The sequence below is a fragment of the Fusarium odoratissimum genome (genome assembly GCF_000260195.1).
Source record: "Fusarium odoratissimum NRRL 54006 unplaced genomic scaffold supercont1.9, whole genome shotgun sequence".
NCBI lineage: Eukaryota > Fungi > Ascomycota > Sordariomycetes > Hypocreales > Nectriaceae > Fusarium > Fusarium odoratissimum.
Window position 1 is genome coordinate 773,344 of NW_022158695.1, and position 20,263 is coordinate 793,606.

General features: G+C 50.0%; 7 protein-coding genes across 10 annotated transcripts; 1 reads left to right on the top strand and 6 right to left on the bottom strand.

Annotated features, from left to right (window-relative positions):
• Positions 1-848: 848 nt before the first annotated feature.
• On the bottom strand, positions 849-2,073 carry FOIG_06646 (uncharacterized protein). The gene is made up of 3 exons (XM_031205786.1): positions 1,685-2,073; positions 1,316-1,630; positions 849-1,244 (listed from the first exon to the last, which is right to left on the bottom strand). Exons 1-3 carry the CDS (start codon positions 1,955-1,957, stop codon positions 1,068-1,070), a joined length of 765 nt encoding a protein of 254 aa, XP_031064510.1. The 5' UTR covers positions 1,958-2,073; the 3' UTR covers positions 849-1,067.
• A 134-nt stretch (positions 2,074-2,207) lies between these two features.
• Positions 2,208-7,258, top strand: FOIG_06647 (E3 ubiquitin-protein ligase synoviolin). Of its 2 annotated transcripts, XM_031205787.1 has the most exons (4): positions 2,208-2,445; positions 2,525-2,629; positions 2,694-3,387; positions 3,436-7,258. In XM_031205787.1, the coding sequence occupies exons 1-4, from the start codon at positions 2,413-2,415 to the stop codon at positions 5,124-5,126; spliced, it is 2,523 nt and encodes an 840-aa protein (XP_031064511.1). In that variant the 5' UTR covers positions 2,208-2,412; the 3' UTR covers positions 5,127-7,258. The 2 variants fall into 2 exon arrangements, with proteins under 2 accessions (XP_031064511.1, XP_031064512.1); XM_031205788.1 differs by having other exon boundaries at positions 2,208-3,387.
• Positions 2,272-9,172, bottom strand: FOIG_06648 (uncharacterized protein). Of its 2 annotated transcripts, XM_031205790.1 has the most exons (7): positions 8,636-9,172; positions 8,553-8,580; positions 8,394-8,500; positions 7,748-8,332; positions 7,254-7,696; positions 6,424-7,192; positions 5,161-6,348 (listed from the first exon to the last, which is right to left on the bottom strand). In XM_031205790.1, exons 1-7 carry the CDS (start codon positions 8,672-8,674, stop codon positions 5,950-5,952), a joined length of 2,370 nt encoding a protein of 789 aa, XP_031064514.1. In that variant the 5' UTR covers positions 8,675-9,172; the 3' UTR covers positions 5,161-5,949. The 2 variants fall into 2 exon arrangements, with proteins under 2 accessions (XP_031064513.1, XP_031064514.1); XM_031205789.1 differs by having other exon boundaries at positions 2,272-7,192.
• A 1,271-nt stretch (positions 9,173-10,443) lies between these two features.
• On the bottom strand, positions 10,444-13,156 carry FOIG_06649 (uncharacterized protein). The gene has a single exon (XM_031205791.1). It carries the CDS (start codon positions 12,291-12,293, stop codon positions 10,929-10,931), a length of 1,365 nt encoding a protein of 454 aa, XP_031064515.1. The 5' UTR covers positions 12,294-13,156; the 3' UTR covers positions 10,444-10,928.
• Positions 13,157-13,178: 22 nt separating this feature from the next.
• FOIG_06650 (uncharacterized protein) lies at positions 13,179-14,623 on the bottom strand. Its single transcript, XM_031205792.1, has 2 exons — positions 14,391-14,623; positions 13,179-14,334 (listed from the first exon to the last, which is right to left on the bottom strand). Exons 1-2 carry the CDS (start codon positions 14,454-14,456, stop codon positions 13,504-13,506), a joined length of 897 nt encoding a protein of 298 aa, XP_031064516.1. The 5' UTR covers positions 14,457-14,623; the 3' UTR covers positions 13,179-13,503.
• A 266-nt stretch (positions 14,624-14,889) lies between these two features.
• On the bottom strand, positions 14,890-18,013 carry FOIG_06651 (ABC transporter ATP-binding protein). The gene has a single exon (XM_031205793.1). The coding sequence runs from the start codon at positions 17,712-17,714 to the stop codon at positions 15,318-15,320; it is 2,397 nt and encodes a 798-aa protein (XP_031064517.1). The 5' UTR covers positions 17,715-18,013; the 3' UTR covers positions 14,890-15,317.
• Positions 18,014-18,237: 224 nt separating this feature from the next.
• Positions 18,238-20,239, bottom strand: FOIG_06652 (uncharacterized protein). Of its 2 annotated transcripts, XM_031205795.1 has the most exons (5): positions 19,785-20,239; positions 19,644-19,735; positions 19,395-19,595; positions 18,488-19,337; positions 18,263-18,414 (listed from the first exon to the last, which is right to left on the bottom strand). In XM_031205795.1, the coding sequence occupies exons 1-4, from the start codon at positions 19,880-19,882 to the stop codon at positions 18,499-18,501; spliced, it is 1,230 nt and encodes a 409-aa protein (XP_031064519.1). In that variant the 5' UTR covers positions 19,883-20,239; the 3' UTR covers positions 18,263-18,414; positions 18,488-18,498. The 2 variants fall into 2 exon arrangements, with proteins under 2 accessions (XP_031064518.1, XP_031064519.1); XM_031205794.1 differs by having other exon boundaries at positions 18,238-19,337.
• Between the last annotated feature and the right edge of the window lie 24 nt (positions 20,240-20,263).

The window sequence follows — 20,263 nt, forward strand, 5'->3', positions numbered from 1 at the left end:
GTATCAATGAGACGAGTATCCATCGTGAGTGCTACCAAGTCAACATGACCTTGAGAATGGGTTCCGAGAGCGAGCGTCTAACTAGGGTCATACGCGGGGTTTATTGAAGTCTGATTTAACTTAGATCACCTTATCTGAGCCATTCGAATCACTGTGACGTGGCGAGCAACGACTACCTATTCACTAGACGCCGTTGGAAAGTGCAAGTCCAGACTCGATGGCGATCTACTGTAAGGCAAGTTTAGTACCTCACAGTGTCTCAAGTGTACTTATTACTCTGCTGGACAAGCTCTTTCTGGGGGTTGATGATTTACCTTTTGGCCACGGGAAGCTCCTTTGGACCTTTGGTTTTAGTGTGATTGTCAAGCTTCGACGAACCAGAGTCGAGCAGTAGCAGATCAGTATACCGTGGCGTACCCGAATTAGGTCTTGGGTGGCCTCGATTACAGTTGAGAGCGGCATTGATTGACTTTCGACTTTCCACTGCCCGACCCCTCCGGGCTACGCATACAGACGCCCAGGCCTCTTAGAGGCTCTATCGACCCCTAGGCCCTGGCTCCCAACCTACCTTGAGCCAATCTTTAGGGGCGGGTTGCGACCCTTGCTTTGGCGCGTGACAGCGGGCTTGGGACTTGGCTATGCTGGCTCGGGGCGCGGCCTCGCCTAAACGCGGAATAGCTTCCGTCTTCCATCTTGAGCTCGCCAAAGAGAAACGGGGGCCGGCCGCTGGGGAGACTAGGCGCCGTTTGGACATGAAACAATAGGTCGCGGAGTTTTTTGGGTCGTGTAAACAGCCTCTTTCGGATAATAGAGAATGAGGCTCACAATGAGATCTCCAATCTAATGTTGGTGATCATCACGATGTTCACAACTTGGCGACGCGTGTTTAGGACTTGATAATACTCACAGATAAAACACCGCTATCCCTTGCAGTAGTACATGACCTCAATTCCAACATGCCTTCGAAGTTCAGAGTGGTACTACTTGGTATGTGCCAAGTTGTGATCTCCTGCTACGCAGGCTATGTGGTTTAGGGTAAGCTCAAAGCCCCGAGATCTAAGTATCTTCTATACATTCGCTACTTCACTTCTCCAACCCCATCCCCCAACGGCATCCTCTTCGAGCCTCTTCATTCCTGAAGCTTCACAAATCTTAATAACTACATCTCTAACGGCTCTCACTTCATCTACACTGGCACCTCCATTGAGTGCACCCCGCAAATGCCCCTTGAGTTGGGGGTTCACCTTTAAAGCTTGGCATCAGTATTACACATGGCTTTAGTGCAGCCCAGTGGCTGCTCAGAAAACACACTTACATCTTGGGGAATGAGACTAGCAATGAGTACGAATGAAGTTTCGGCCGGTGTAAGCACATCAGTGTTGCTGAGTACATACCCATATGTCAACCTCGCCAACAACCCCAAGTCTGGTGCACCTGACCGGTCTAGTTGACCCATTATACGTCTGGAAATTTTGCCATATATGGCTTCGAAGAAGGTTTGTCCTCGCTCGAGCACTTGTGCTGGTGCAGTATCGTATATGTCCTTATGTCTGATAGATGTACCCGTTCCTGGTTCGTCTAGTAGGTCTTCAGGGGTTGTGGACTTTAGGGACATCAGAGCATTAATCGACTATCCGAAAATGTTAGCATCGAGGTGAGTTCATCATACTCGTGACCTGCCAACCTTGGGCATGCCTCCAACGGCAGAAGCTTTTAAGAGGGCTTCTCTGAGACGTCTAGAGATGCGCAACTGATCGTCCCGGCTCGGAACACCGTTCCCAGTAGTGTCTGAGCCTTCCCCTATGGCATTCTTGAAGACCTCTGGCAGCTCCTCCGGCCTGTTGAGGGCCGATAGAGTGGTAGCAGTGATAAAGTACCACGTATTACGTGGTAGATTTGGTTGCTTTCGAATCGCTGCAAGCAATGTTGGCGTAAGGATGGGCTTCATTGCTGTCATAATTGTATGCGATATCTAGGAATTGGCCTATAACAAGAACAAGCTCAATTGCATCTCTGCATTGACTCGACATCGCGATATTTATACAACCTCAGTCTCACTAAGCTGATAACTCGTCTAACTTTAGGGTAGCCACTTTTGCTCAGCCATTAGTGCCCCTGGTATTATCTATAACCAATACCTAGACGGGGAAATATCGGCACTACCTTACAGCACCTTCACACGTTGTCAGAGTAGAATCACGTGCGTCTGCTCGGCCCCTGCGTCATCGGTCGTGTGTCTCTGCTTAACGTGGCATCAAGTCGTCGGCTGTTCTTTGATACAGTGAAGTAATTACAGCACATTCACCAAAAGCTACATATACGAATCCGACTCAGCCATGGGGATAGAGGAGTGATTGGTTACTTTTTTACATTTTAACAAGTACCCAATTCATTACTCATCGTTCAACTCCCATGCCCAAGATGCGACTTGGCTGGTATGCTGGGGTAAGTATTACTGTGGTGGGAGAGCTTGGAGAAGCTATAGCTGATCACTCTGGACCAATGCTGACATTTTGCTTCACAGGCCTCGACGGCTCTCGCGGGCGGCGTTGTCCTCTCGGCCTTCTATCAGAGGGCCAACTTTTACTCGGCAATGGTATATCTCGCTCAGAGCAACTTTTGTTTGTTGGTACGTTATTCCGCGCGATCCTGGCACCGGAGCTGTTGCAGGATACTGAACTCATCATGTCCAGGTCTTGGTCAACTTTTCCTTCCTTGTCTACAGCAGCTTCGTTTACGGTCTTACACGGATGTTCTTTGGCCCTCTTCGCGCCGTCGAAGTCGAGCAACTAACCGAACGTGCCTGGTTTGCGATCACGGAGACATGTCTAGCAATGACCATATTCCGCGAAGAGATAGGAGCCTGGTTTCTGGTTATGTTTGCAGCTCTGGTGACAGGTAAGGTGTGGGGATGGATTGGTGATGGGAGAGTTGAGGTCCTCGAGCAACAACCGCCTGCGAACCCTCGCTTGTTCCATTTGCGACTCAGTGTGTCGCTCACCCTAAGCTTCATCTACGATATCTACATTCTCCGATACACGATCAATACTGTCATCCAACAAGCACGACCCAACATGATGGTCATGTTTCTTTTCGAGTTCGCAGTCTTGGCCACCAGTTCATGGCGGACGGCAGCCCGGTATGCGCTGTCGTTGACGGAGCAAAATATCCAGGAAGCGCAGAAACGTAAGCGTCTGGCCGAAAGGAGACAAGAGGTCAGACAAGAGCGTGAGGCTATCATCCGACGACGTGAAATAGCGGCTGCCGCTGGCGAAGAAGTTTCGGACGAGCCACTGCCCAACGAGGACGATATCGATGAAATGGATATTGAAGTACCAGGTTGGTCTGCAAAGGGAGAGTTTGTCCTCTGGCTGGACCTTATCACAGGTATGTTGAAAGCAAAAAGGCTTGGAGGGGCACTACTGACATTGACAGACTTGGTTAAACTTGGTATCTACATCGTGTTCTTCTTCATGCTTCTGGCTTTCTATGGACTGCCCATTCATATTATGAGGGATCTCTTTATGACAGCCCGGGATTTCATTAAGCGCTTGGGTGCCTTATTGCGATATCGAAAAGCCATTCAAGAGATGAATCGTTATCCCGATGCAACTCAGGAAGAGCTTGAACGCGAGGACACCTGCATTATCTGCCGCGAGGAGATGCGACCATGGGATCCAGAGAACAACCCAGGCGCAATGGATAGAATTCGACCCAAGAAGTTACCTTGCGGACACATTTTGCATCTCGGCTGCCTCAAGAGCTGGCTCGAGAGACAGCAGGTTTGTCCTACTTGTCGAAGCCCTGTTACTCTTGGCGAGACAACTCCTCGTGCAGATCAGAACCGGGCTGCTGGTCTTCGAATTGAGCTTGGAGGCAGGCGTCCTGCGAACCAACCAGCAGCAAACCCCGGAGATGCTCCCGCTCAGGGGCAACAGAACGGAGGAGCACAACCTGAACAGCGGCCAGCTGGTCCTCGTATCTTCAACATTGGCCCTCTTCGAGTGGGATTTGGTGCCAACGGACAACAAGTCAGAGAACTTGCGCAGCAATTTGGCGTGCCACCAGCTGCTCCCAACCCTCAAGGGCTGGTTCCCCCCACACCGGGCGCTGGTACCCCTATTGTTGCTGGTCAGGCTGCTCCTGCGACTCCTCTTCCTACTGGAGATAACTTGCAGAATGTTGGAAACTTGATCAGTCAAGCAGACCAGCTGATCCAGCGTGAGATGCAGTCGTTGCAGCTTGCGCATCAAGAATTACAAACCATCCATCTTCTCCAGGCAGAGTTATACCGTCTCAGACAGAGACAGCAACACCCAGAACAACAACCAAATATACAGACACAGGCTATACCTCCTACTGCGGTACCTCTCCCCCAACCTCTTATTCCCCAGCAATTCCCTATGACACCCCAGATGTCTATGCCTCCAGGCTTCCCCCAATTCCCAGGCATACCTCCGCGACATCCTAGCCCCCTTATGGCTCGCCATGGTGCTCCCCTCAACGCCGTACCTATCCCCGCTGGCAGTGCTGAGCTCCCAGAAGGCGTTGTCATCCCTCCTGGCTGGTCTCTGCTTCCTCTACAGCGTCTTGATGGTGGCCAAGCCTCGACGCAACCTTCGCCGCAGGTTGGCCCCCAGGCAACTGTTGCAGATAATATTAATGTAACTCAGCCAACGTCGACTGTGAGACAGCCCTCGCCAATTGGTAGCCGTAACCAGGAAGCTCAACCGGTTGAGAACCCCTCTTCTATGACTCCAACTGAACAGCGCCCCCCTCAACTTACACCACATTTCACACGGGCGGTTGAACCACCCCAGGTTGTTGCGCCTAGCCCTCGCATGCCCAATTGGGGCGGTTCAGCTCAACTGTTTGGCAACGGATCTCGCCTGGATCATGCCGACCCTGTAACGCAGAATGAGCCTCAGGCTGAAGGAAGCTCAAGCCAAATTGCCCCTGTTGAGGCGACGTCTCAGCCGAGCCCAACAGCTGAACATACACCACAAGGCACTCCGCCATCCCATAGTGATGAAGACGAGGGGTCTGGAATTGACTCAAAGGAGAAGGGCAAGGCGAGAGCCGCAACTGTCGAGGAGGTTGAGGATGAGGAAAATGTTAAGGACTAGTTATGCCTTGGGTACCAATAGGCATTCTATGCATGTATCATTTTGCACCCATCTCTGTTGGTCTAGTAAAGACCAAGACTGCATTTGTATTTCCCGATTGCTAGCGGCATGGAGTTCACAGGAGTTATGTACTATTTGTTCGTCTCAATGGCATGCATGACAGAGGAGCTTCACCCCGAAATATAAATTTGTTGAAGCCAGTATTGTACATCTGAAACTTGGTATGCAAGCTACCCAAAGCAATCCGTAACTATACAAGTATGAGTAAACCGGAAAACACCGTTCCATGATGAATGAAACCAGTCAAGGCACGCTGATGAATTGGTGCAGAGCATTGGTGAATCGAAAGCGCGCAAAACATAAACGTAGCAACAAAACACGAACGCAACGAGAAATGCAAGAAGGTAAGAGACCAAAGAGCATATGGGTGAATCCAAAGATGATTCAGAGGTAATTTCCTACTCTTTAACGACACGGTAAAGGCGCTGCCATAGTGTCCATATTTCAACAAAAATACATCCTCCTCCTTTCTCTTCCTCTGCCATTGACGGGGAAACCTCGAAACTTGTTGACCAGATGGCACAAGGGAACCAAAATAGCAATGACAAACAAAGAAAAGCTGACCCGCGTCCATGCCGCACATACTCAAGTGCACCTCGTCGTACCTATATCTATTACCATGTCCGTTCATAGCCATGAAACGGCAACGCATTAATCATTCCTTCTTAACTCTTCCCCATCCTCATTTGTCGTAGTGGGAGACGATAAAACATTCGATGTCTCTCCCCTGTTCAATGGACGTAGCTGGTGCCCAGATGACCTGTTATGCGTTAAGGGCATCTAGCTCCCCCTCCTTAGGTGGCAGCGGCGTCTCATACTGCGGTATATCTTCATCCTTCTCCCAGGCAGCGCCAGGCCCGGTATAGCTCGGTTCGGGAATCGTAGTCGATTGCGAAGTTGATTCAGGTTCGAGACGGCCACTGCTCATGTCACGCAAGATGCCTGCCGACCTTTCGCCTTTTACCGGCTGTGGGCTGAGCACGCCTGCAGCGGACTGCGCGACATAAGTAGGTGACTTGGCATCACCCGAACCAAAGGGTAATGCACGTGTTGGAATCTCTCGACTCACTCCTTCTCTACCCTCGTCTTCTTCGCCACCGAGCTTCTTTAACAACGCATCCGATTGCTGCTTAGCAAGCTTCTGGAGCTGTGCTAGCGGATCCTGGTGATGTAGCACCAAGTCAGTCACCTCGCACAGGCAGTCTGTCGGTCTCCAACGTCTCCCATGCACACATACCCAGTCAGACTGCGTCGGCACGCCTTCAGCCTCAGGAAGCTTCTTTGCTGCCTCGTCCTCGTGTTCCCCGTCGTCTCCTGCCCAGAACGAGTGCCGCTGAATTGGGGCTGGTGTGACAGGCAGGCTGGGACGTTCTGTAGCGCTAGGGAAATCGGTGAGTTTCAGGCCGCGGTTCTTAAAGTTGCTCCGATCGTCTCTCCATGCACCAGTTGATGGGCTCTTCACGCGCCCTATCGTAGAGGTCGAACTCTTACCACGTCGATGACCACCATGCAGGCGATCAACGTACCGCTCGATCTCAGGCACCTCATCCCAGGCGTTTGTGCGTGTGTATGACGTCCAAGGGTCTGATGGGGTAATCTGTACTATCGGAGTAGATGCATTCGATTCGTTCTTCGCCCCAGATCCCGATGTTGTCACCTCAGAAGGCTCTGTAAGACCTTCAGTTTTCACTGAAAGCTGAGTTGTAGATCCTGTGCTAGGGTCTGAGCCGGACTCTCCAGGGGTAGGCTCCGGTTCAGGGGCTGGCGGTTCTGGTTCCCCAATGAATGATCTGGTTGGACGAGGTCGGTTGCGTTCCCACGGGAAGATCTCCGGAGCTGGCTTTGATCGTGGAGCTGGCTTCTCCTTTGGCACCTCATACCACATATTCTTTGGGGGACTTGGGTATCGTTCAGGCGGGATAAACGGGGCTGTATCGCGTGACATTTCGTAATGAGTGGAAGGAAAGTTCATAGCCTCCGGTTTCGAATCAGCAGGAGGGGGATGTCTGGCAAAGTCAGTGTCTCATGTCCAATTAAGTACAGCATTTCCAACGATGATAGGCCTACCTCTGAGCATCCCAATCATGCATTGTAATCGGGGGTGGCTCGTTCTTTGGTTCTTCGTGGTGATGGTGCTGATGTTCAGACGCGTGTTGTCCGTGATGCTGTTCATGGTGTTGCTCAGGAGCTGAGACCGGCTGACCACTAGGAGGTGCAGAATGGTGATCATGATGAGCCGAACCAGAATCTGACCCATCATGATATCCTCCACCATGGTGCGATCCTTCATGATGCCCAGATCCTTCTGAGTGATGGTGTCCTGAGCCTTGCTCCTCCTGAGATGCATGGTGTTCGTGACCTGGAGCTGAATGATGCGTGCCCTCAGCTGAACCGGAGCTGTGGTGTTCACTGGTAGAAGACTGCGCGTGGACCGGCTGAGGGTGCCATTCTCCTTTGGTGAAATATTGGACATACTGAGGAGTTGAAGAGGCATTGTCAGGAGAAGATTCCTATGAAAATGAGTCAGACACAACATCTGTCTGCAGAATAATTGAGCTTACTTGATGTCGGTAATGCCTATCGTAGACTGCCCACCATCGTCCTGTCATCTCACCGAAGGGGTTATTGCCAGAAGGGGCGTCTCGACCAGTGAACCATGGCTTGTTGGATCCAATGAAATGCACCATATTAATACTTGATTGGAAGTGTCGATACGCCGGGACGTATTGGTAGTGTGCAGATGGTGTGACGTTGTAAGTGAAGCTCAATCGATGATACCGTTGACCAAAATGCATGTTGATGAGGCCTTGGTCGGCGCCATCAAACGAAATTCCTCTCTCAGCCATGGCAATCATAGCGTAGTAGTCGCCCATATTGGGTTCTAAAACCATGACACCAGTGTTGAACAGATCTGGCCAGCCGATGTCGGGGGCAGCTGCGAAGGGATGGGGCGTGTCGAAAAGCTCGTCAGGAGCTCGATATGCTACCACATCAGCGTCGATGTAGACAATCTTAGAAAACTGTGTGAGTTTCCATAGATTGATCTTGGTAAACGCTGAATGCAGGTCGCCACGGTTCATTAGGTACAGATTGGCCGGGTGGTCATTGCGAATGCGCGGCACAGGGAAGATGTAGTCGTAAACCCTCTGGAGCGATTGTATCAGCATTGGCTGGCTCGAGGACGGGCAGACACTCGGGAGGGCTTACCTTGAGCTGCGTAATGGAGTCAGCGGACACGGTATCGAGTGTGACCAATACTGCTAGCTTGCGACGGGCTCCTGCATCGCGAAGAGAGTGAGCGAGAACGAGTGCGCCTAAAGAGGAATTAGTCGAGGTCACATAGAGCGACAGAGTCAATTGACGAACCAGGAAGATAGGAATCGCTTAGAAGAAGCTATTCGCAAGTTAGAAAGGCAATGTCGGCAAGATCAGACACGGAGAGGACGAACCGTAGCATAAACATGCTCTCCAGCACCTTGAGCAGCCATGACGACGTAGGACAGGAGTTGACCAGCTGCTAGACGAACCTCGGCGCAGATCGTCCAAGTCAGCTACAACAAGTTGAAAATGTCGGTCAGCAACCCATGGATGAAGGTTCCAGAGAAGTCGTAATATTGCGATCGATCTGAAGAGGCGCGTTCGTCGAGTCGAGGCGAGGGGTCCAAGTCCAAGTCAACAAGAAGGAAGAGAAAGCTCGCTTGGGTCTAGCAAGGATACTGTGCGTTAGTGCAAACAGAGTACGCAAGGTAAGGTACTGCAGTGTATCCTTAGTGTACACTAGGTTCTGAAACAATACAAAATTCTCTAGTAACCTATATCCCTCCTTTATCTGGAGCCAAAAGATTAGGATAGAGTTGGAGGAGGAGGAGAGAGGGGGAGAGGCAGAAGAGGAGAGGCAAGCGAAGTAAAAGTCAGGCGTGACGTGAGAAGGGCAGCAACAGCACTATTTGGGGAGGTACTCGAAGTAGATCCAATGGATCCAATTGATGTGATGATCCGATGATGTCCCCGGAGGGGGAACCTGCTAATCCATGGGAAGTATCCGTACCTTTAGCTTACCTGGGGCCAGACTCTAGCTCCTGTGGGTCGGTCAGGTCGCCTAACTCTTGGACTAAGGTATCCATCACCTGTGAGGCACTATCACTATGTCTCAACGGGCAGGGCACGGATGAACGTCAAACAGCTCCCTGTAAAGTTAGTGAGATTCTTGACCTTACTCTGTACAGAGTAGGTTCACCCAAGATGGCTGGCCGTTTACCACGGTGTACCTCAGATCATCAACAGCAAGTAACCTGAAAAAAACCTCATTCGTTTCGTTCAAGTTACACCTGAAGTGAGCCTTCAGGTACTAAACTCTACTTCAAGCCACAGTGACCCTGAGGAACTTTGCCGTTCTAGAAGCGCCGAGGCCAGACACTCACTCTATTTTCTGCCATTCAAGGGCAACACCAGCACGAACACCAGATAAAAGTAACCCAATTGCTGTTGAATGGTCCCCCCACGTTCGTACAGAAGAAATTGAGGGTTCACAGCCTCCAATTACACAGAACCTGTGACCGTTTTGGTGTTCCCTACGAGCCTGAGTCTGCTGCCCAGCCTGACGTCCAGGGCATTGCATCTCCGTATTTCGGGGCGGGTTTCCGCTGGTGGCGGCTCTAGTGAATCGCCACTAATTTCAACGGCTGCACGATGATGGAATTGCTGTGAGCTTAGCTTAGCTCTCAGGTAGCTTTGACCTCATCACTTCTTGGCCAGGTCCTTTTTAGCTGATGATATCCACAAACCATAACACTTCAAGGTTTTCTTACAGCTTTTCAACGTCTCCAATTCTCGTAGCATCAAAACTTCAGGGATGAACTCGGAACGGGCTTCTGCATACAGCCCGAACTGGACATGCTGCCCCTTGTAAGTTGCTGCGAGTATGCGACGCACCGTTGAGATACGTGCATCTAGGTAATCTCAACCATTCCAGGCTGGTCCCCTTGAGATAATAAAACGCTCAACGTAAGAATTGTTTATCTGCCGCTCTGTCCGTGCCGCAGGACCCCTTTTCCGCCCCTTGAGCTATTATAAAGACATTCAAATCTCCCCAGCCCGTGGCAGATGCCAGTCTCTAAAAAAGTTGTGTAAGTGACGTAGATTCTTGTGGCTTATTAGCTTGTCTTGCAGATCAGTCTGTGTGCCACTCGGACATGGCACACCGAGACAATCTGTAAGATCGGGACAAAGGCACGCGAGACGAGTAGAAACCGTTCATGCCAGCGTGTCTCACTTCATTTCATATCTTAAATTTGACAGATAGAAATTACTAGAGAGAAAAAAAAAGAGCCCCTTGTGTGTTCCCCAGATCTTAGTGTTTCTGAAATGCCGGCATCTGCATTAGCTCGCCTCGACCTAGTTTAATCGTGCCATCAGCTTGATTTATATGCATCACACGCTCTCACTTGCATAGTCCACGTGAGCCATTGTTGCATTATGATGCTTTTGCTTCTACCCCAAAAACCAACTAAGATATGATTTGCACCATCACTCCCTGCTGTCCATTGAGTCTCGCCGTCTCGCCGTCACGCCTCCAGTCTCCCCCCCAAAAAAAAACATATGTTTCCGGTTCCCTGATCGTGTACCCAAGTACGGCATTTAACTCACTTGTCTCACTAAACATACTCCAAAACTCCTTCCCCAGCCGCTCGAAATGCCTTTCGTGGCCCAGAACTCCCTTGAAAACACATTCCGTAGCTAGACCTACATATCCTTCTTAAATGCATGTTCTGGTTTGTGTGTCGTCTCGTAGTCAATGTGGACATATGCTCGCTCAATGTCTGGCAGATCCTCCAGCTTGATCTGCAGCGCCTCTGCTATATCATGGCTTTCTTGAAGTGTTTGTGTCGGGTCCATAACAATGTCCACTTCGGCGATCAGACGAGGACCCGAGTGATACACACGTACGGTATCGATGCCAACAACTGCATCGTCATGTGTAACGCATACATACGTGATGAGCTGCTGCGTCTCGACAGATGCAGTAACTCCGACGATGAGCAGAAATTCGCCAAAGGCGGTGTGCAGCCAGATGCAAGAGATGAGAACAGACAGAATGATAGCGCCCATAGGGTCAATCCACCATTTCAATTTCGCACCACCACAGGAAGTCAGGATACCAAAGCCATTGATAAAAAGATCGTTGCGGTGGTCTTGCCAAAGAATGTTGATCTGGCTATACTTGTCCTTGAGTGCCCAGCAGTAGAGAAAGAGTACGAACTTGGTGGCGAAAGCACAGCAGACAGATATAACAGCAGCAATCTTGAATTCCTTTTCTTGGACCCCTCTAGATAGTTCCTGGCAAGCAAAAGCAATGATGATGAGTGAGACAGCGATCATGAGAAAGCAGAAGACAATATTGCCTACAGTCTCGAGACGAGCTTTTCCGGCAGGGAAACGTCGAGAATCGACATGACGAATGGCTCGAGCCGACAAAATGAGGGTGAGGTTACTAAGAGGGTCGAATATGGAGTCGGCCATGGTAGTAAAGAGCGAAAGAGATTTTGAAGAGATGGCAGCGTAGAGCTGAACTCCTGACAAGGCAACATTGGCCGCGAAAGAGCCCCAGACAGCAATGCGAAACTTGACCTGGTCTTCGCCATGCTGGTCGCGGGCTTCGTCACGATGTTCCTCAACAGACTTGAGCATGCGATCAATAGCCGCATTTTGATTTTTGTAGAAGCCCTGCAGCTTGCGAGCCTTTGTCTTGGGGCCGACCTCGCCAGAGACAGATTTGCGGCCAGGGAGACTATCACGCTTCCGTGAAGTGTTGGCCTTGATCTGTTCCAAATCAGACTCGGTCTTGTACCCGCGGGAGAGGCCATATGGATCATGATCAAGGCAGCTAGGTTGTCGACGACCAGTGGCGGTGAGTTGACTCTCGACATCAGTCATATGAGATACGTTCCTAGCGATAGTCTCATTCTCGTCAGCCGTCGCAGGCTCGAAAGCTGTACTCGAGCCATTGCGGGCGGTTGAATGTCGTGAACTGCTGCGGGCACGTTCGAAAGATTCTAGGTGAATTGCCTGTGGATGATGGGCGACGTGGTTGCTGTTATCAGGTGTCATGATGCACGACTATCGCTTCTATAAAGAAAGGGATAGAGTGCGACAGCTCGGGCGACCAGTCTCTTGATGGGTAATATCAGAGAATCGAGTAAGCAATAGCGATGCTGGTGACAATGCAAGATAGCTGTTCTGATGGGTAAGCAATCAATGCAGATGGGAGAGCAAGAAAGAGGCCTCGAGCGGCGGTGATCTCCAGAGTCACCTCAATACTAAAGAGTCAGCTACGTTAGTGCTACACATGAGATCGAGTGATCGCCGGGAAGATCAAGGTCAAGTCAATCGTCCGGTCTTGCACCAATGATAATTTGAGTTAATGATATCAGTATGGATATGTAATAGAAGCACAGCGAAAGGATCGATAAGTTGCGATGGAAGTCAACTGTTGAACCAGTCATCTTCCCACGTGGACTCACTCCAAAAGAGGAGGAGCATAGAGGAAACGTCTTTCAGTGTCCATCTTGTCTGTTGGTGGATTACCATTTCAGGGACGCTGATAGGTAAGGGACGGGAGTGTGCTAGTAATTGATATCCATTCCATTCTGTACAGCACATGAATCCGTTGGCTGCAGCGATAGAGTGAAATGGTTCAGCGCCCTGGGCTATCAGAAGGCCAACTGGGGTTAGTGAGTCGAGTTCCCCGCGCGAGCCGAAATGGCCCAACGGAGCATCGTTTCCGGGCCATTCATTGTGCGAGGTTCCGAGGCCGTGGCGATAATTTCACACAATATGGTTGAAATAGAAGTTGAAATCGAGTGCGGGAGACGTTGAATTATAGTTCAAATACGGCCCCGAAACGTCTAGGAAACGGCCGGAGCTGGTTTCGGGGTTCCGTGGCTTTTAACCCCTAAGAGCACCTGTTTCTCGGGCGTCTACGGAGCTGGGATACGGAACATGGGTCCGCCTTGACCCGCCGACGCATGCGTCTCTATGGAGGACTTGATGCCAAGACTGCAAAAGCTGAAATCATTGATCAATCAAATCAATCTATTGGCTTTGGTTTGCAAGCTGCAACCGCTTTCGTCCTGTCAAGAGATAAGCGGTGATGATGTACAGCCAGCCACATGAAGCATAGCATATAATACTAATATAGTCTCGCTATCCGTAAAAAGCTGAAAACAGTTACGCAATATCGAGTGATGCTGGTCATCTCGAAAACAACAGAGCTTGAAAACAGTGATACTCGCGCATCCACAGATCCTCTACAGCTACTCTATAGCTTGGCCTCGATCGGTTTCTGGTCTTGGCTTCTCTCCAAGATCCAGTCAGTGATATCTTTGGCATATTCTTCCTGGCACAGGTCGACATGTAGCGCATGATAACCTCCCACGTACGTCTTGATGGTCTTGTCCTCGATGTCTTGCTTCTGTGCGAAATCTATGGCCGCTTGATAGCTGCAGGCTTTATCGTGGTCACCATGGCCAAGCCAAAGCGACTTGACCTCTTTACCCAGCTTCACGGAACCGGACTGAAGAGCTCCCGTGCGATCCAGGAGCGATGCCAACCCTTCGAGCGTGCCTGTGTCGTGACACAGAGGATCTTCTTTGAAACCCTTGGCCACCTCTGGCCTTCGCGTCAGGTTGGCAACATCGAGTACGTGTTTGAGCTGAAACCTGGGAAGGATTTTACAGGCTAGTCGTCCTGCAAAGATCTTGAACGCACTTGGGACTTCCTCAGGGGCGAATCCGATGAATGGTGCCTCGAGCAGCCAGCCGCGCACTTGGCTCACGAGTTTGGCATATTGAGGGTCAGCCGCAAGCGTGATGACCTCGCCGCCGCCCATAGAGTGGCCCAGAACAAAGACCGGGGCATCCGAAGGCAGTTTGCTCTCAATGAAAGCGGCGATATCTGCAATGACGCGTGATGTTGGACCTGTATTTCCCTTGTCGGAGGGCTGCTTCACGCTTCGGCCCCAACCTCTTTGATCGAAGCCAAAGACTTGTATGCCATGCGAGGCTAGGATTCGATATACGTCATTGTACCAATTGACATGATCGCTGAAACCATGGACATGCACTAACTTTGCTTTGACGGGACCTTCGGGCTGTTGGCGCATCAGCCTCTGCTTACTTATTCAGGCCGATCACCACGGATACTCACAGTCCAAGTCTTGGTATACAGGCTGGCATTTGCAACCTCGAAAGTTCCCTCGGTCTCGGTCGACATTGTGTTTAAGGGAGATGATTAACAGCTCCAATGACAGAAAATTAGCGAGCAATAAGGAACTGGAATGTTGTAAGTTTCGACTCAGACGTCAAAATATTGTTTTATGTGTTGACAAAGCTTATTAAGAGACCAAGCCATGAAGAATCAGGACCTTGAGGTGGTCATGCTTTGAGCCAGACTGGGTCACATGTGACAAGCCCGTTACCGAGAGCTTAACCTGGAGTTGGTCTCATTGGTCTCTATTCCCTAATCTCAACGAGGCTTGGTTGGCGCGACAAGGACATTCTGGCTTTGTTTTCACTTCTTTAGTTGCTCGATTGTGGAAATTGCCTGCATTTCAATCTCTACCTTTTCATAACGCTGACATCGGGTTGGTAATTTGAATCTACAGCAGTTCTAGGTACAGTGTATCCATTAGTCTACACGAGTTCAGACAAGTTATTGTTTTGATTAGTATACATGAACTTTGGCTCGAAAGATGTGAGCGTAACGATAGGTAGGTAGTTAACCTGAGGCAATACACATCAGCTAGAATAGAGACGAGACTTCTTATTCTTGTACACCACAAGGTGATAAAAACGAGATTCTTTTCTACACACGGCTGTCCATACCCTATCACCCGTATTTTCCATTTTGGGGATTTAATAACCAGACCGGACCGACGCCAATGAAAATAAGATACATGTCGAGTGGAGTTCTCTCTGTAGCTGCTGATAGGACAATTGCCTGTCATAGAGACTCAGACATAGATATCGGGATATATAATATACATGATTCGTCTAATCTTTCGCCATACTGTGTCCCGTGACCGCATTACATCTTCTGGGGGAAATTTGCCTGCTCTATGCCATCTGACTGAATTCAGGGACGCTTCTCCTCATTCTTCGAGTCCCTGCTCTCTTCCTCGTGCTCAATATTCTCTTCCTCATCGTCCCTTTCTAGATCATCCTCAAGCTCCTCGGCCTCTGTTATATGTGCCCGGGAAGCAGTTGAGCCACCATCCTTGGAAACCTCACCGCCGCTCATCTGCCACTCCATGAGCTTGCTAAATGCGCTATCCTTGTCAGAGGCGAGCTGCTTGTAGCTGCCGATCTCGGCGACTTTACCCTCGCTGTTGAGAACGATGATTTGGTCAGATCTTTTGATAGTAGAGAGACGATGGGCGATAGAGATAGTGGTGTTGCGGCCACGTAGGAGGCCAGCCAAAGCCTCATTGACAAGAGTCTCGGACTCAGCATCTAGCGCAGATGTAGCCTCGTCGAGAATCAGAATATCAGGATCTTTGAGAAGAGCTCGTGCAATGGCGATTCGCTGCTTTTGACCTCCAGAAAGCTGAGAGCCTCGAGCACCAACCTGGGTTTCTAAACCGTCAGGTAGATCGCTGATGAAGTTGCAGTTGGCTCGTCGAGCAGCGGAAATGATATCGAAACGGCTGGCCTGAGGCTTTCCATAGGCAATGTTCTCGGCGATAGTTCCAGAGAAGAGAACAGGCTCTTGAGAAACCATACCGATCCTCCTTCGCAGAGACTTGACGTTCATTCCAGAAATATCCTGGCCATTGATGGTAATAGTTCCCGACGTAGGATTGTAGAATCTTAATAGTAAAGATGCTACTGTTGATTTGCCCCCTCCTGACGGGCCAACAACACAGACATTGCTGCCTGAAGGAATTTCGAAGTCCAATCCATTGAAGATTTTGACAGCAGGTCGAGTAGGATAAGCGAAGCTGACATCTGTGAACTTGATGGGGCCTTGTGCTGATTTGACTCGAACACCGACTGTTTGTGGAATTCCTGGTTTGCGATCCTGGAGCTCGAAGAGTCGACTCGCGGCACCAACTCCTTTCATGAGCTCTGAGTAGAAACCTGACAAACCAAACAAGCTTGAACCTGCGAAAGCTGTGTACATCATGAATGAGGTGAGATCTCCAAGCGACATGGCCCCGCTGCGTACGAAGCCACCTCCAACGATGAGCATCGCGAGAATGGTCATGTTACCAGCCCAACCGGTCGAAGCAAAGAAGGTGGCAGCGATAAGCGACTCCTTCTTGCCAAGAGCAAAGATCTTCCGGATTTGATTGTTGTAGCGACCGATTTCCTGCACCTCACCGACAAACGCTTGACTGGTCTTGACGTTACCAAGTCGTTCCTCGGCGATCTTGGTAAGAGTACCCAAGTTCTTCTGAATCGACCTGCTGACATTTCGAATAGCGCGACCGTAGATGAAGGCTCCGACGGCGATAGGAGGGAACATAAGCAGCAAAAGACCAGTCAACTTGGGGCTTGTCCAGACCATGATAGCAAAACCAGCACCTCCACTGAAGAGAGCACGAAGACCATCACTGAGATTTTGCGTCACAGACTTGCCAACAATAACTGTATCAGAACTGAGTCGTGAAATGAGATCTCCCACTCGGTTTGCATCGAAAAATTCAGCATCCTGGACATAAGTACGCCGATAAAGCTGAGATCGAAGTCTGGCGACAACGCGCTCGCCGACAATTCGGAGAAGGACGACTCGACCAAAGTTGGCCATAGCACCAATAGTCAAGACAGTACCCAAACCAAAGAAGAACTGGTTCATGGTCAAGCCAAAAAGACGGACATCCTCAGATTCGCCCTTGGTAGCAAGATCCAAAATTCGGCCAACAGAGAAGGGAATCAACATGGTGACACTAGAAGAAATTACCAGAAAGACAAAAGCGATACCGAGCCAGCGGATTTCGGGGCGAGCAATCTTGATCAGTCGCACAATTTCATCCGTACCAGCTTTACCAGCCTGCTTTCCCTCCTTGGAGAGCTTAGCAGCCAGGTTGACCTGCGCCGCTCGAGCAGCCTTTTCGCTCTTGGTAAACTCTTGCTTGTGCTCATCTTGGGCGATAGCTCGATTGGCTTCAAGTTCAACAGGTTTCTTGGCGCCTTCTTCGACCTTGGTCTGGATTTCCTGCAATAGACGAGGTGCCGTCGAGAACTGTCGCAAGGCGTGCGAAACGGGACCAAATTGAGAGGGTCGGTTGTGCGCGAGGGAAGGCTGATTACGAGCCAGAGAATTATTTGCCGAATACCGGAAGGTAGCGATTGAGAACGGAAGTAGAGCGGCTTGACGGGTGCTGGAAGCGTGGAAAAGCCTCGACTGGAGAGGTAGAGCTTCGGACTTGTGGAAAGAAGCTCCTAATTGACATCGCGATGTAGCCAGAGACACTTGCGAGGGCTCGGCGAGGCGTGGGAGCAGCACACGGCGTGCTACTCCCGAGACCATTATGACGGTAGGGTAGGAATTGATCAGACGCCCACTCAGCGTAGCATATTCAGGAGCGGCGCTATTATCGTTGGAGGAAAAGCAGAGGGCTCGAACCGTGAGGGAGGAGTAGTGAAGCAGCTGACAGAGACGTTGACATTTACAAAAAGAATCAAAGTTGTCGAGGTTGTGATGCCGTCATCGTCGTAGCGGCATTTCTCAGCTTCCGAGTTGCGACAGCCCAGTCAAGTCCAGTCCAGCCCAGACGAGTCAATGGATCCGTTGCTCACAAAAAATTTGGGTGGGACCCTTGAGTTAAGACTAGTTATGGTGTGCGTGCTGTGCGTGCAGCATCCCTCGGTCGGATCTACGCGACTACGGCTTCGATTGATCCGAACTGAACCGAATGCTCTCGGATCCAATATGAGCGCCATGACGAATTCAACCTGCGTCTATGAAGATTGCATAATCACATAGGCCGAAAGGGAAGCACTTAAGTTTTCTAGATTCGTTACAGCAATTCTTATATGGCCAGCAAACATCTGTTGCATAATGGTTAACAGATTGGACGCATCTGATTACCACGAGACTGCGACCAGTATTGCTACTGATTCCCATTCCATCTACTCAACAAGAAGAAATAATTCACTATACTTAATAATACACTAGACTAGTATTACATGTGCCGATGGTTCTCAGCATTCTATTAGTCCAACCTAAACTGTTTGCAAGAACATAACATATTAACAAACCCCAAACTAGCAAGCCAAATATCCCCCCAACTTGCTAATAACATATGATCTGGTTATGATTGAGGTTGCCCCTTCAGCATTTCAGCAACGTCGGCATCGATGCCATCATCTCCACCTAGATCAGGAAATTCTTCGGTGTCGACCCGGCGGCGCTTATTCGACCCATTGGTTGAGATTGGCAATGACTGATACGAGGGTGCTTCTTCTTCGTCTTGAGACGTAGGAGCAGCAGCAGCAGCAGCAGCAGCAGGAACAGGAATAGGGACAGGAGACATAGAAGGAGCTGCAACAGGCCCTCCCTCTGGTGTCAATGCCTCAGGGGTGGGTGCTTCGAATGGTTCAAATGCCGGTGGAGTCAATGCTTCAACCTCTGGCCTGTCTGGCTCTGGGGGCGTAACTGAAGAGTCCCCTTGTCCTGGAGTACCATTGCTGTCCGCTGGGCCCAGTGCTCGCATGATGCCAACCTCGACTTGGTGTTTCTTGTCTTCAATTTCAGCCTTTCGGGATGTCAGCTGAGCCGCAGCAGACTTCTCTTCCTCCAATGCAGCACGGTTAGCGTTGAGAAGCGATTCCAGGCCGGAAACAAGGCCTTCTCTTGCTTTTACACACTCAGCAACCGCACTCTCGGCGTTGGCCAACGTCTTGAGAAGGCCATTCAACCGAGCTGCATAAACTGGAGCAGAAGGAACAGGTGTAGATGGGTCAGTTTGCTTCTCATACTCTTGGTCTGCTGATGTGATCGTGGCCTTGAGAGGAGTGCTCAATTTGTTTACTTTCTGGTGAGCAGTGACCAGAGGTGTAAATTCAGATGGAACAGAAGTGGCAGTGCTAGTACTACCGAAGGGAGAGCCGCCAAATCCGGGCTTGGACATACCCCGGGCCTTGTCGAGGTCTGAATGGATGGTCAGCCACGAGCGTTTTGGACCAGTTCATGTCAGATGGTACTCACCTCCAATGCGGGCATCGATTGCGGATTGAATTGGTGCTTCAAAAATCGAACGATCTCTCCAAACGTCTATAACGCGTTTTAATTTCGCCTGAAGCTCTGCGGGTGCTCCTTTATAGGCGACGGAAACAGCCTCAGCAATCACAGGCGCGAAGGCGATAATAAAGTCATCCTTGTGTCGGATTTTAGACTGTTGGGCCACCTCTGAAACTCTGATCAGTAAAGCTCATCGCAGCTGACAGACAAACATACCGTTGGCGAGATAAATCAAACTTAATCGTTTTGTGCTGGAAGAGTCTTTGAGGCGCTGCATCCACAGCTGTACAGTCCTCTCAGCATGGCGTCTGAAATTGTCAACCATATCTCATGAGATGTATGAACGAGAAAGCGTACCTATGGAACATAATCCATTGTGCAGCTGTGGCGATGCTATCATGGCTTTCGTTGAGTGACGAGAGTCGCGCCAACACAGAGTCATCGTTGTAAGCCATCTTGGTAGCAACGGTTCCTTCGTTAAGAGAAATAAACAAAAAGAGGCAAATTTCAAGAGCGAATGCAAGCGCAGGATTATGGACCAGATGTCGCGACAATTATTTAGAAGCTGGTTTGTAGCTGTTACCGTAGTATCACTGTGGAAACGACGTCTACTACAGCTACTTGCAGGAATAATGTTCGTAGTCTCTGCTAACTTGTTTCCGCACAAATAACACAAACTTGAATCCTGTTACGATCTGGTTCGCCTGTAGATGAATGCTGCGAAAACGAGAATGATACGTAACTCGAATGTGTGATGAACTGAAATGTTTTCTTTGGTAAAACAAGGAGAGTTTATAGACCAAGAGCTAGGTTGACCAGAAGAAACATCCGATAAA